General features: G+C 36.3%; 2 protein-coding genes across 13 annotated transcripts in view; both read right to left on the bottom strand.

Moving 5' to 3' along the window:
- Positions 1-30: 30 nt before the first annotated feature.
- Positions 31-7,662, bottom strand: chpt1 (choline phosphotransferase 1). Its single transcript, XM_077234340.1, has 8 exons — positions 7,205-7,662; positions 4,385-4,532; positions 3,934-4,075; positions 3,748-3,832; positions 2,405-2,536; positions 2,039-2,197; positions 1,803-1,928; positions 31-1,413 (listed from the first exon to the last, which is right to left on the bottom strand). Exons 1-8 carry the CDS (start codon positions 7,436-7,438, stop codon positions 1,297-1,299), a joined length of 1,143 nt encoding a protein of 380 aa, XP_077090455.1. The 5' UTR covers positions 7,439-7,662; the 3' UTR covers positions 31-1,296.
- Positions 7,663-9,133: 1,471 nt separating this feature from the next.
- mybpc1 (myosin binding protein C1) overlaps positions 9,134-15,463 on the bottom strand; it is a 41,021-nt gene continuing 34,691 nt past the window's right edge. For 8 of the 12 annotated variants that reach the window (XM_077234337.1, XM_077234333.1, XM_077234328.1 and 5 more), the window contains 4 exons: positions 14,512-14,648; positions 13,385-13,571; positions 11,792-11,831; positions 9,134-9,845 (listed from right to left, as the gene is read on the bottom strand). In XM_077234337.1, the coding sequence (XP_077090452.1) occupies positions 11,815-11,831; positions 13,385-13,571; positions 14,512-14,648 (341 nt within the window). In that variant the 3' untranslated portion in view covers positions 9,134-9,845; positions 11,792-11,814. The remainder of the gene's footprint in view (positions 9,846-11,791; positions 11,832-13,384; positions 13,572-14,511; positions 14,649-15,463) is intronic. The other 4 variants (XM_077234326.1, XM_077234327.1, XM_077234331.1 and 1 more) reach the window with 1 other exon arrangement.

Raw genomic sequence — 15,463 nt, 5'->3', positions numbered from 1 at the left:
TTCAGAAAGAGGAAATGACTTTAGACAGTGTTTTATTCAAGTCACACAAAATTTGTTTTTATTAGCCCTTTGGGAGGAGATGATTCTAAGCTGGCAGAGATAGTGCATCATAAAACGGGCACAGAGGATCAACACCCCCCCAAAATCCCTATAAACCCCCTCCAAAAAATCCTTGTCCCTGTTTTTAACACACAGCCACAATCCTTGACAATTATGTTCTTTCAATTATTATTTTTGTTTTAAACAGGCTTGACTTAATTTCACACTAAATTCAGTCAGATTATTAAAATAAATACATACACTGTAATCACTGGACAATCACAAAAAGTTTACTTTTACTTCTTAAAGCTACAATGGCTGTTTGGGCAAAGTTTATTTCTGGATCTTATTTTTTTAATGCAAAGTCTCGCAAGATCTACAAATAGCTGCTTTTTTAATGACAGTAAAAATCCTAAACGGTAAAAAGGTTCTGTGATGAAAAACCACTGGCAGTTTGTCGACTATATGAAGTCTTAAATACAATAACGAAATTTGTAATACATTTTTTTTTGTACTTTACCAAGATCAGAGTTATAAAATGTGTCTAAATGAAATTATGGATATTATATGATGTAGAAATTGGGCTTAGTTTAAAAACAATCGCAGAAGATTGTTAATCGATTGCCCAAACTGCAGTTGTAGCTTCCCTTTTTTTTGTTTAAAATTGACAAACATGATCAAACCCAAAAAACAAAGTGCAGATCTATTCTGATGAATACTACAGTGAGACAAAAATGTTTCCCCCCATTAAATCTTTTTTGGGGTATTTTTGATAATTGTTTTTTTTGACCCAATGCTTTGGATTAGAAATATTTAGGCCATGTAGACTTTTTGGCCAATTCATCTTTAGTGAATGATTATTTGATTTCCCAACAATTTCCAATTTATCCTTTGAAATAATAATCTATAGTTCGTTCCAGCGCAGAATGAACCTTTTCAAGGCAACAGAAGACTTGAACTTGGCTAAGTGACGCTCTGGCCCTGAGGCCATGTTTTGTACATTTCGTTGTGTCTAAACCTTTTCTTTTGATCCAGTGAGTTATTCTAGTGTACATTAGTGTGGAAAAACAATACGAGCTGTTCTTACTCAAGATGGTCTGGTCAAACCTGGCAAAACCTTCAGTTCTGTTAGTTTGTGGTGTTCACACTGTCAAGGCCGTTGCGGTTTTGGTTGGTGGGTTTCTCCTGCTCTAGCTTGAGAAGCGGAACGACGTCTTCATTCTTAAATCCCGCTTCCTCCTCCCGCCGGGCAAATTGTCAGTCTCTGTGGGTGTGGCCCTGTGGGGTGATGCTGAAAACCCGGATTCGTAGGTGGGAGGCGATTTGCAGGCATAGGCCCATGCAGTAACGCACCAGATCCACCAGCGACAGCACCTAAACAAAGGTGATTGAGATAAGACAGGCTTGTTTAGTTTTGACTCAAATGCTAATTGTCAAGGCTGTTGCGAAAAAATCAAGAAAATTTATAACTCACAATTCTGACTTTCTCAGAATTGTGAGACATAAACTTGCAAGTGCGTGTTATAAAGTTTGAATTCTGGAAAAAAGCTAAAAAACTGACATTTTCTCGCAATTGTGAGTTTATATTACCTTTTTTTTATTATTCTGTGGCAGAAAAAAGCTTCCATAATTTGCTCATAAAATACATTGGTCAGAAGCCATACAGCTTTATAGTATGTTCGAAAAGTATAACGAAAAAACACTTAAGCAGTTCAATTGAATTGCTACACTGAAGGTTTGACCCACTAATGGTTCCGGCTCACCATGGCAATCCAAAGTACGATGTGTTCATCAATAAAGCTGTTGAAATACTGATTTAGGAAGAGAAGTCCAGGACCAATGAAGGCTGTGTCCTGAAGATGAAGCTCACTCTTGGTCATGTGGGCCACCTGTAGAGCAAATCATACCTGAAAACACCTGATGCACTTTAGATCGTTCTGGAAAACTGTTTAAGAAAAGGATGAAGATGATGTAGGCACCAGCTACATGAGAAACTCACCACCAGCTTATTTGAGATCTTGGCGATCACCATGCCAAATGTAAGAACATAAAGGCAAGGGTGGTGCTCGAAAAGCTGACTGGTGGACTTTTTAAAGATGATGAAGGCCAGAGTAAGGATGAGACCGATGTGTAGACCAGGAGACAACACACTGGTGTCCTGAGGAAGACGCGCACTGTTAAAGTTACCCTATTATTTAGCGAATACCACTTTTTTCTACTTTGCATTGTTAAACCTAGAAAATTAGTTATCATATGAAGCACAAAGCCAAAAAAAAAAAAACATGACTGCAATAGGAATCAATGCTTTTAAAGAACAAAAACAACAAAGACTTCAATGACCCATGCACTGCTGGAGTGCACTTACTGCAACGGTTGAGCCGTTCTTGCCCACGCCACCATTCAGGATGATGTAGAAGTAGTTATAGGTTGAATACAGGAACCCGCCGATGATGCCGAGAATTGGAAATGTTTGGAAATTCACACCAAGAACAGGCAACTGAGTGAAACATATGAGAATATATAATATGAGAATAGCTGTTAGTTCGTGACTCATGTGAGCAGGGGTGCTGGGAAGGGGTGAGGCTGAAGCTCTGAGTATGCTTTAGAATATGGAGGTTTGAAAAGACTGATTTGGGTGTTGAAATCATCTGCTTTGTTTTTGCAAAATAATGTCTATGGGTGACGTAGCCATGGAAGCAGTTTTTACCTACATTTACCTGTTCACAGTCTGTCTTCAGGAAGGAGGCGAGAGCAAAAGACAGAAGGTCTACTTAAAGAACACACTCAGAAAGGGGCCTCTGTCATGATTCACAGTGTTGAAGGGTTTGAATTATAATTTTTTTATTTTTTGTTGTAAATTATCATTTCATATATTATAGTCTGAACACTTTTAAAATAATTATATGAAACCATGTATACACTAGAAGCACCCAATTGCATGTCACACTCCAACTGAGGTTATTATATGAAATTATAATCAATTCTATTTACTAATATGTATTATTATATTGGCATTATGAATGAATGTTAATAAAAACTATTCATAAATGATAAATTACATTATATTTACATAAATGTATTATTTTTATTATTATATTAATATTGAGAATAAACTTGTAAATAAATAAATATCTATATTATTATATTTAAATACATTTAGGTAGATATAATATAAATCTATATATAAATATATCAATATTAGTTTTTATTTATTTATTTATTTACATGTTTATTTCTTTATTCACAATACTAACATTATAATAATATCAATAATTATAATATAATTGATAGATGTATATTATATTTACCTAAATTTAATATATTATTATTATATTAGTGTTTTGAATAATTAAAAATTACTAATAAAAAAATTGATTTTAAATTAGTAGGCCAGAAACATAAGCTGACTTTGATGTAACTGTCAGAAATTACTTAAATATATATCAAATGAACTAGCAGTCAATTCTCACAAAATGATACTTTTAAGTAAAATCATATTATTTCAGACTTATGGTGAAAATGAGTAACTGTGCAAGTCATAGACATGGAGTGTCGGTTTGTTTTCCATTTGAAATCATGTTGTGACTGGCCACTTCTAGTGTAGACGGTTTCAGTGATTATAATGGGAGTGAATTTATGAATGTTATGAGAAAGAAACTCTGAGGTCTGTCTGTTAGAGAAGTCTGTTAAAGAAGGTGAATGACGTACCCTAGTCTCCCAAAGACCCACTCCTCCGAATGCTGTCATGATATACATGATCACAATAGCAATCTGGACCTCTGTCACATCAACCCTGCAGAAACCGTTCAACAATAAAACAGTTTGAAAAAAAAAAAACCCACACAGACAGGTTCAATGAATTCAGTCGAATAAGCCATGAACAGATACACTCACAATCCGAAGCGGAGTGTTCCAGACACGTACGTCTGCCAGTGCGCGCAGAAAAACATGAACATGCCCACAAAGCCACAAAAAAACATCCAGTTAGGGTGAGCGCCGATCCCACAGGATATACACGTTCCCACAGCAACAAACACTAAGAGAGCAATCCAATTAGAATGCTGTTAATATGTAAAGATGTGAATAAACAACAAACAGCATAAATCTACTGCTAATCAATGAAAGTATTACCCAATATCCAGTTTCATTATTGTAAACAATAATTGATTTCCCCCCCATGTTTTTAGGATGTAGCTAGTTGGTTGCTTACTGGGCCAATTTAAAAGAGGTTAATTCAAAGAACTAACTGTAAGTATAAACAATAGTAATACTGATGGTTGCCTGAGAAAGCACTACTTTACATTACTCATAACTGAAGGATGAAAGGTTGTCTGGCTGGTTATACCTGTTGAAACTGCGTCACAGCCATGGTCAAAGAGCTCCCCAAGAGCTGAGCTGCTATTGGTCCGCCTGGCCTGCTTTCCATCAATGGCGTCCAGCGATTGGTAGATGAAGAGACCTAACGCGCTGAGAATAAAGGCCCAACCTGGAGCCTAAAAAGGGTAGGTATGAAGTAAAAAATAAAGGCCAGGCCAAACATTACCTGAACAACTAAGAATTTTTTAAGACCTGGTTCTTCTTGTTTGACTCAATTAAAGCCAATGATTTTCCAAATGATATTATTTGATCTTTGTTCATTTATCTGCAGTTTCTTACATTCAACCATTCAAGCTTGTATGGCTTGTGTATTAGCTTATGACAAGAGAGAAAACAAACCCTCAAACTAATCTTTGACCTCTAACTGATATGGATGGTTTGTATTATTTTATGCAAGACTGAAAATGAAACTTATCAAGGTTAGCAAACATGGACACAAAGGAGCTTTTTTATCTTCTTTCCTTTAATAGATACAGTTATTTCCACTATTTTGCCATAATTTCATTTGCTGAGAAGCGAATTGGGAAAGAAGCACTTCAGCCATACTTCTTATTCTAACTAAGCAGAGTGAGAATAATAAAATATGAAGGAAAGAACCTGTACAAATGTGAAATGATTTAAATCCTTAAAGTAGATGGGCGTAATTGTCTGCTTTAATGCTCTGTTTCTTGCTTATCTAGGCATAATTTTCACTATTTTTCATTTCATACCTCTAAAACATTAAGTGTAGATTGGAAATATAAGATTTAGCATATTAGCATGGGTGTAATAGGATAACAGATGTAATAATAAGAGATAAAGGTTGAAAAAAATACCATATAAAGACCATGAGTAACCAATATGACGTTGTGGAGTGCTTTGAAAAGACCCATAAATGTGGATAATGCGAAATCAAAAGACTAGGTACAAGTTGTTTAAATCAAGGTGTGTGTGTGTGTGTGTGTGTAACAGTCTGATATGGGCAAAGGTCCATGTGGCCTACAGGGTCGATTTCCCAGAGAGCCTACATGCAGGCCATCTGGTTTCACTGCACATTCACAAAACAAGAATAAATCTCCTGTGTGTTTCAGATCCATCCCTTCAGTACTTTTCATTCAAAAATCTCTTGAAGGCCTTTAATGTATTAAATAATTCTCCCTGTTCAGCCTGTGACTTTGGATGTGATTGTTGTTAAGAGAACAGGACACACAACTCAATATCAGGCCTATGCAGTTACATGAATAAGGACATACAGTACAGTATAATTTATATTATATCGATTCTGATAATAGACACAGATAATGATAATTTCCATTATACTATAGTAATTGGAGATTATGCACTGTACATGGTTGTCAGATTAAATTCTGGGCCTAAATATGTGGATAAAAATAGTGATATGTGTATTATCTGACATGCCTATTGGTGTTAAACAACACTTACACTACTGTTCAAACGTTTGGGGCTGGTATGATTTTTTTATTTTTTTATGTTTTAGAAACAAATTTTATGCTGACCAAGTCTGCAATTATTTAATCAAACATAGAGTGAAATTTTCAATTTGAGTATTTTTTAAATGTAGTTTATTTTTGTAATGAAAACCCTGAATTTTCAGCATCATTACTCCAGGCTTCATTGTCACATGATCTTTCAGTAATCATTTTAATGCTGATTTGGCGCTCAAAAAACTTTTCTTAATATTATCCGTGTTAAAAATGGTTGTTTTGCTTAATATTTTTTGTGGAAAAACCAAGATACCTTTTTTCAGGATTCTTTGATTTAAAAAAAAAAGAACATTTCAAAAGAACAGCGTTTATTTTAAATAAATAAAAAATTGTAACCTAATAAAGGTTTAACTGTCACTTTTGCTGATAAAAGCATTAATTAATTAAAAATCTTACAGACCCCAAACTTAAAAAGTTTAGGTGATAAAAGCAACATCACACTCATAACTGTGCTGTAGTAGTGAATATCATCACAGTTGTGATTACCTGTGCCTTGTGCTGATATTCAATACAGCAGTTCTTGCTCATGCAATATTGTTTAATTATAATATTATGACCTGACCAATAAGTGTGTATCCGGGTCAAAGTTCACTCCCTTTATCTATGTTCTATCCTGGCAACAGGTGGGTTAAAGTGTGCATTCAGCAGCAATCTCCAAAACTGCATAGCAATAAACAGCGGAATCTGGACTTTGCCAGTGGACTATAGTCTATGATTCTGGAAATATGACAAAGGGTACTGTGACATGCGGTCACAGTGCAGCCAAAAATCAGATAGAGGGTCAACAACTAAAATAACAAACATGGCCTTCAAAGTCAATAAATCTGATAAAGCTCCTTACAATGCCTACCAAGCAGACAATACTTTATTTTAAGGTTACGTAGTAACATGTTGCATGTACTTACTATAGTAGTAATAACAGTAAATTTGAGATAGTTACAAGTTACTAACCTCAAACCAACCCCTAATCTCACACCTATAGTAAGTACATGTAACGTTAGTTAACTAATATTACTCAGTACGTATTTGTGTAACAAAACACTGTAACAACGACAACTACATCAGTTAACGTCAATCGATAAACCAATGTGCTACTAGAGACAGTGTCCAAAAAATGCACAAACACGAAGCCACGAAACCTTACTTGTGTATTTATGGTCTTCGTTCAGCACCACCGAAAGCAATGCGATCCTAAAATGTGAGTGTTTATTTTTAAAACTGACGTGGCCAGCCAGGGCATTTAAATAGAACGAAACACGTAACGCTGTCACTCAAAGTTTCGCTCGCGCCTGAACTGAACTCACCTCCTCCGTGGCCGTGGGGCTGTAGTACACGAGAATGACCGTCGTTACGATGTTAATGATGAGTCCAATGATGGTCAGCGTGTTCGGCGCGACCCATGTCGGGATCTGCTGGACCAGCCAGTTCCAGTATATCTGGCAGGGCGGCTCGAAGAGAGAGCGACCGGCCGCGCTGTACTTGTGTTCCTCCAGGCGCTTGAGCTGGATCGCAGACAGCGGCTCCGGACACGCGCACATTATGATCGCTCTTTTGGCAGGGTCAATGCAATGTTTTGGTCCTAATCCCCAGGTGACCACATAGAAGACGACATTAGCTTGCGGTGGTTACGTGTGGAGAGTCATTTTGATGAGCGGAACCGACAGGCTCCTCCGTTCCTAATAGTTGAGAGCAGATAAACATAGAGGTGCAGGAAACTGCGGTCCGGAAGAGGACACAGCCGGGAAATTTGAACGAATGCGGTATCGCGTCTGACCAACAGGGGCGCAGATGTTGATCAGGCAGTCTTGTTGTTATTAACTTAATCTATTTTTTTTTTTTAAATCCTTTTCTCTTGTTGAAATAAGCTGTAATAAAATATAAATATTAGATGGAAAAAATTATTTCGGTTAGTTGCAAAGGCAGCATTTTCTAGTTTTGGCTTAAATCTAATTAGCCTACTAAAACTTACATATTTAAATGTTTTATTTATTTATTTATTTAAATGACAAAAGCACACACACACACACACATATATATATATATATATATAGCAATATTAAAATAAAAGCTAATGCAAAATATTATTAACTTCTATGGTATATAAATATTACCTGAAATAACACTGATTTCCGTGGGTAAGGTATTGACTGACACCATCATCATTGACTGAATGGTCATACTCACCATCATATTTCTAGCAGAGTGCAAATCATAGATCTGACCCAAATTAAGGCTCGAGCCCGGCCAAAATAAATTAAAACAAAAAAGTTGAAGAGGATTTTTGTTTGGTTTTGTTGTAATTTAATTATAGGTGTTTCAATGGAGTAACCACGCAAGTCTGATATGTTTTTTTTCACCTGACGATAAATAGATGCTAACAAAGAGTCACAAATTGTTTTGTTAACAATAGCAACTATACACTGTTTTAGCGCTTTTCATTCATTTCGCATCACTATCGGACAGAACAGTAACAAACCATAAACACTGTCCTTATTTATCATTGTGTTGTAGATGTTTGTTATTTTAAATCTCAAACACATACAAGGTTTTACGTGTGCCCCAATTTATGTACATATGCACTATTGTATGCCTTTTTGTCTTTACACTGAAAATTCCAAAAACATAAAGTGCCCTTTAAATACCCGAATGATGCATTTAATTAACCGGGGGTGATGTGGGATGTTGGATATTTCATGCACTAAGTACAATTTAGGGTCAAATATTTATAGATAACTAGGCCGTAAAAAAATTTTTTTCATGATTTGTTATATCACAACTTTTTTTCTTTTGTCAAATCAGCTTAGACAATTAATGTGGTTCAGATGACATATTATTTTGAGTTTCTTTTGATTAAACCAATCTCCTTCATTGTATTAACTCAAATGTTTTATTTCAATGAACTTTTCAAGTTAAACCAACAATACTTTTTACAGTGAATTTTCTAATGGTTACCTAAAGGTTACAAAAGAAAAGGGATGCATTTTTATTAAAATAATATTTAGAAATGATTTAAACCCAAATATAGATAGAGACGGAGATGCATAGATTGATAAATAAATAATAGTTTGTGCCCAAGGAACAGTGTTGTCAAAACTAGCAAGACAAACAAACAAGCCCAAAATAAGCTAAAATAAAATTTGCAATTATGCATAATGGAGAAAGGAGCAAAGCTATATTGCAGAAAAAATTTCAAATAAGAAACTTTCTGAAACAAGAAAGAAACAGAAAAAAAATTCATATAGAGACATTTATTCAACTGTCATGCTAAAATGAACATTGGCATGTACTATCAAGCAACCTTCGACAAACCTGTCTCTCTGACACTGACTTATCTGTCTGATGTCTGATCTGCCAGTTGCACAGTATTGACATTGCTAATCTAAGTGGATTTCAGTAGATTCACTAGAGAATGATGGAAAGGGGTTGAAAAACACCAGGGGTAAAGTCAAACAGGCAGAAAAAAGAAAGGAAAAGAAAGACAGAAACGGCAAAACCCGGACTTTGGACCACCCTCGTCTCCCAAACCCAGAAAAACGTAAATTAACTGCATCATCATACTGTATCTGTAACTGACTGCTCAATGTTTTTCACAATAAAAATGTCTATTTGTGGTATATGTTGAAGCTACAATCCAGTTTACTAAAGGCATGCATCTGAGTTTCAGTGGCAATTCTTAAAACACAGCTCTACATGATTTCACAGTGACAGACGCAGACTTTCTAATTATAGATCCATGTCTGAACAAAGCATACCATGCCAAAGACACATATGCCATTATTTGTAGTAGTGACAGGGATTTCTGGGTAATCATTGGGTGAATCAGCCTTCAGTTGGATCCCTTCTTCTCTGACTCGGACTTCTCTGAGGTCTTAGACTCGTTCATGTACTTATCAATGAGGTGTAAGGGAACGCCTCGCTTCATCAGCTCAAAGAACGTAAAACCTCCTGAAAGAGGGGAAGGATAGACAGTCAGAGAGACGACACTGAAAATAACGAAACTACGAGATACATGTATTCTTCACAACATACAGTGGCCATAAGCCATACTTAAAAATGTCTGAAAGTCTTTGTATTATATAAAATATCAAACCTAGTGCCATTTATTTTAAAGAAAGACAGCCCACACACTTCTTAGCAGAACGTTTCAGAAAAAGAAGTTCGTAAGGTTTCAAATGATAAAACAATAGATGAATTGTTCAAAATGTGGACGGTTGTTTACCATGACACCTGTGTGAACTTGAGGAGAACTGATTCAAAACGTACTGATACAGAAACAAGTCTCAGAAAAGTGAAGTTAAAAGCCTGAACATCATTTGTTTGCAGACACACTTTTACCTATTACAAAAATATATACTTCAGCATGACCCTAATGCATTGACATTCAGACATTTTTAAGTGTGACTTAAGTGTCCAATAACCTTTTGGGGGCCACTGTACAGAGAGAAGAGGTAGAGACAGACGAGAAGAAAAGGAAGACAGTAAAATCAGGACAGGAATTGGTCAGTGTTTGGCAGGTGCAGCAAAAATGTTGAGGCAGTGAGTACAATCAAATCTCTGCAAGCTTTTGCAGCTATTCAGGCGCTCATAAAACATATCATCATTGCATGTCTCATCTTTGCTTGCTGTAACATGTTGAGCTGCGTGAGCAGTTGGTTGAATGTGCTATAAATTAAGCTGCATATGCAAATGACCGCCGTTATAAAGTATACAAAGCATACATGTAGGTTCAAAGTGAAAAAATCTGCAGAAATTATACATCAGAATTGAGTTTTGCTTCTCACCGCTTGGTCTCAAGTGAAAAAGGGGTAACATCCTATTTTGTGGTAATTCCTGTCTCTAAAATTTTCTAAAAGGATTTTACTTAAGCAAGTTTACACTATGGTTTCATGTAATGAGTAAAGTATCTGTTACTTGTTACATTTATTTTGTCAAGTAATTAATACACATTATTTTTTTATTTAAAAATGTACATTTAATATCCCTTCTCTAAGGCATGTTGGGAGAAATGGGGATAAAAGGTGCACATGTATTGTGGGAGGTGTGTGAGCATGATGGATATTGGTCTAAGGAGTGTGTTGTGTTTCATTGACGTAAAGAGCGCAAACTTTTTTTCCCACCTAAACCAACATTTAGGGTTTTAAAACGTATGTAGTGCTGGTATTGGTAAATACCAAGCATAGTGCTTCCATTCTGGAGGAGAAAGAGTCTCAGTTAGATGCTGTTGAGAAAAAAGTAATTTATAAAATAATTAATAATTATTTTTATAATGATTAGCACCAAATTCTAACTTTTAAAAGTAACATTCCCCAACACTGGTTGACTGTCAAAAGCATGCACAGTATAAATTCTGTATGAACAAGAGCGGTTTTCCTGGTCACCATGATTTCACTAAGATATGCTTCTGGATCAACATAATTTGTTGATCCTGGAACAATATTCCTGTCCAAAACTTTAGTCCTAATCCTGTCCCTACCCCTAAACTTAGCCCTACCCATAACTTATCCCTTGAATCAGAGGGAAATAATGGGTGAATATCACTGATGTAGAAGCACCTAACCCTGGTTGTAAGCCTACACTTGACATAAACAATAAACTTGTTCCTCAAATCTGATTGTTTGCTTAGAATGTTGTTCCAGGATCAACAAAGATGTTGATCCAGGAACATGTTGCACTTGGTGAAATCACATTCACCCAGTAGTCCTATAGAACCTTAAACTGGTTCTTGGAGTTCTTGTAGAATCCTGTAAAACATTCTTGATTCAGGAATATAATTCTAAAATTCTAGAGAATTACACACCAGCAAAGAGCATAAGCAGAATTATTGGCAACCAAGGGATGCAGAATGAATGAAAAAATAAGCTTCATATGCCCGAAACCATATGAAAGCTTACCTTGAATGAGAACAACACAGTAACTATTCCTGAGTGATGACTGGGGGAGAAAAGAAAATACGGATTAAACCCAAAGTTTACATGAAGGAGTTATATGTGCCTCAGGGTCCATCGCTGACTTAGTCATTACAGATTTAACATGAAGGAGTTAAAGGACATACCACAGTCTACCAAGAGGGAAACACAGCAATATGGCAATGTATGACAGAGTATGAAAACATGTCAGCAGCACATGATATAGGCCCTAATATGCAAATATAGGTGTGCATTCCGAGTTTTTATCAGGTCTAGGATTTTTCACAGACCTGCTAAAAAATGTGCAATGGGTGTGCCCATGTAAATCTGATTTCTACAATCTGTTGCATTACGGAATCTGTGGTCCAGTGGCAGTGGTGAGATGAAAAGCTACACAGCACTATTATAAACAATTGTGACCATGTAAGAGAGCATTAAGCCATGTAAGACCATGTAAGAGAGCAATATTATTGTTTCAACACTGTACTTACCCCTGAAATCTACAAAAGAGATTGAGACATTGTTCATATTACATCAGCTTAAAAGGCAAAAATGGAATTGTAACAATTGTGGACCAAAGTGCTGTAATCTTGTGCACATGAATTGTTTGGTTAGGTGTAAAAACAGTGTTTAGGTTGAAAATGAAGCTATATTGAGGCACTCTTGAAGGCAAATGAACCCTTGTCAGGCTCCTCATTCAGTCTTTTGTTTAAGCACTGTTGGTTACCTCATTGAAAACGACTGAGTTTTGAAAGCACTTACAGTGTAGAATCAAACAGCGTTCTACCCAACAGTAAAGGCCCCGATATACTCATATACCCTGATTTTCGTTCTATGAAAAGAAGTTTGAAATACCTTTGTAGCGATATTCTGTTAGTGAACACAGTAACGTTGTTTAGATGAATATATAAATACGTGCAGCGTACCTTCCTCTCAATAACAAAATAAACGCACAACAAAAATGAAAGCGGTGAGAAAACAGCAGTTAAAGCATCTGATCATAGAGCTCTGCAATTCGCCACTCCAATCGTCACGTCGTGCTTATTTATGAATCACTTAATACAATGTATTGCCTTAAAGTAAGCAGCTTTACAGTATTAATCATAAAAGCAGCTCTCCAGTGTGTTCATGTTTTACTCGTGTACGTCTGACCTCGTTGTTCTGAACATAAGAAATGAACCAGAGAAGATTTCCATGTCAAAGAAGGCGGAGCCCCAAAGCCATGCCTACTTACGTATTATGTAATCGGCATGGACCAATAGCAGTTTAAAGGTCTTTACCAGCCTGAGTGAACTTTTCTCAAAAGTTCACTTTGGCAAGCTGTTTTGAATACCTGAAACAAACTCCAAACAAAGTTCTTTTTTTTTTTGTTCTGATTTTGTTGAAAATGACCAGTTCGTTCTTCAATTTCACTTGAAGTATATCAGGGCCATCCCTATAACATCCCTCTTCAATAAAAATCAGGTGTAATATTCCCTATTGAATCACTTCATGATTATATTAGCCATGTATCCCCTTAAAGGAGTGTTCTTAAGAAGCTATATCCATATTGATGATCAAATGAATGCACAGACTAACCTTTGACCTCTAGTTTGCAGTCCACCTGAGCCTCTCCAAGGTCATTGACAGCCTTGCAGGTGTAAACACCTCCATCAAATGGGCTGGGCTTTCGGATCTCAAGCGTACACACACCCTGGTTGCTGAACATGCGGTAACGTGGGTCGTCTATGATGGTAATCTTGTTTTTCATCCAGATCACCTTAGGCTGAGAGCAGTTACGGAGTATAGTATGAATACACAGGAAACAACAGATAACATCACTAGTGAAGAGGAACCAAAGCAGTATCAATCCACCAAACACACAGTGTCATTGGAGTGAAAACTGCTACTCTTCTCACATGTGTTAGTTACAGTAGAGTATTGAGTTATTGGCAATAATACAATATGATCCAGTGAGTCTGTGCTCAGAGATTATAACTAGCAGGTGCTGTTAAGCCCATTGGGACTCTCGCAGTTCAGGCCACAAAGAGCTAACTACTGGTGTAAAGCCATGAGCACATGGTTGGTGCCTAGCAGAATCACCCACAACCTTGTGTGGTTTCCATAGGATCATTGGAATTCATGCAATTTTTGTCAATTTTACCCCTATTTTCTGTACTTGGGCAGATTACTTAGACTGTATGTAATTTAGACTGAATTTATTTGACCCTGTTTAAACCTGGTATTAGCATCTGTTTAATGGACACTACTAAATATAGATTTAAACAAATGTGTGGTGATCGGATTACTCAAATTATATTCGGAGATTGTCAGAAACTCATGTGACCATGTTGCATTTGTTTTATGAATGATTATACTGTACATCCGGATGTTTCGGTGAAGGACCGCTTATCCATGTCAAAGAACTTCGAGCTAAAAATGAGTGCTTTTGTAATGCAGCTGAAAAGAAAGAACCATACAATCGAAGAGTTGCTTACATAGACCTGACTCATTATGCTATATTCAGTGACAGAGATCATTTTCTTTTAATAAAAGTGTCTGCTAAATAAAATGTTTTTTTAATGAAAATTATGAAAAAAATTGATATGGCAAAAGCACACTTTTTAAAGGGACATATTTTCATAAGTCATCTCAATGGCAAAAAAGTATCCCAGGTGATCTGAACTTCCCATCCTTTCTAGTAGAGTGTCCTGCCAGTCACTTACCCTAGGGTTGGCACGCACACTGCAGTTCAGGGTGGCGTTGTACCCAGCTATGGCAAAGGTGTTGATAAGCGGCTGAGTGAAAGTGGGCGGCTCGGTGAAGTCGCGGTCATTATACTGTGGGTTCTTCAGTTGCAGGCCTGATTGAGAGTGAGAGGAAGAGCGAGAGGAGGAGGAGGAGGAGGATGAGTGAGAGGGGAAGGGAGAGTGGGACTTTGCATGATACAAGCCGAGAGCTGTATCATGGGGAAATTTCCCTTGTGTGATGAGGAAAAGACAACATTTATCATCAGCATTGGCAAGGCGTGACACACACAGTCTGTTAAAGTTTAAATCTGCACTTGGGAACGTACATGGTTACTGTCACCACAGTAATTTGTAGCTAGTAAACAAATCTTTGTGTTGGTAGTATATAGTGATGCGTATCAGGGAGAATCATCAAATTGTGAAGCTACTATAAAGTGCAGAACATACCTTTAACATTCCAGGAAAGCCTTTAAAGTTCCTTTGAGACAAAACTCAGACTTTACACCAGGAGTGTGCAATCCTGCTCAAAAACCAAACCTTGATTAACAGGTTCAGGTAGTTCATGTGCTAAACTCTGCAGGCAAGTGTCCCAATTTGCATATTTTCCATTATAACACAACCTAAGTTTAGGATCAGTGCATTCCTAAACATCCTGTTATTTGAGAATGATTTACAGACTATTATAGTTTTTTATTAATATTTAGAATTAGCTTTCATCCTTATTTTCAATTTTCATTTTAGTTAAATTTTTAGTAATTGAAATGGCATTTTAGTCATTTTTATTTAATAATTTTTATTCATTTTCAGTTCAATTAGTTTTTTTCATCATTAGTTTTAGTTTTTCTTTCTTTCAGTTTTTCTTTTTATTTCAGTTATGTGTAGTGCTTGGTACTTTTTAAAGTAAGTTGCAACTTTTTAGAGATTTTTA

Source organism: Siphateles boraxobius, unplaced genomic scaffold, assembly GCF_051911475.1.
Source record: "Siphateles boraxobius isolate OS27281-9 unplaced genomic scaffold, OSU_SipBor_1 19, whole genome shotgun sequence".
Lineage (NCBI taxonomy): Eukaryota > Metazoa > Chordata > Actinopteri > Cypriniformes > Leuciscidae > Siphateles > Siphateles boraxobius.
The sequence above is the reverse complement of the archived record's forward strand: the minus strand, read 5'-3'. Positions and strand labels throughout refer to the sequence as shown.

What these genes read in the sequence shown, in the direction of transcription:
- chpt1 (XM_077234340.1), bottom strand. Translation starts at nt 7,438, where the DNA reads ATGTGCGCGTGTCCGGAGCCGCTGTCTGCGATCCAGCTCAAGCGCCTG. An exon ending in GCCCCACGGCCACGGAGGAG is followed by an intron (nt 4,533 to 7,204) that starts GTGAGTTCAGTT and finishes TACCCTTTTTAG; the next exon opens with GCTCCAGGTTGGGCCTTTAT. An exon ending in TGGGTCTTTGGGAGACTAGG is followed by an intron (nt 2,537 to 3,747) that starts GTACGTCATTCA and finishes TGTTTCACTCAG; the next exon opens with TTGCCTGTTCTTGGTGTGAA.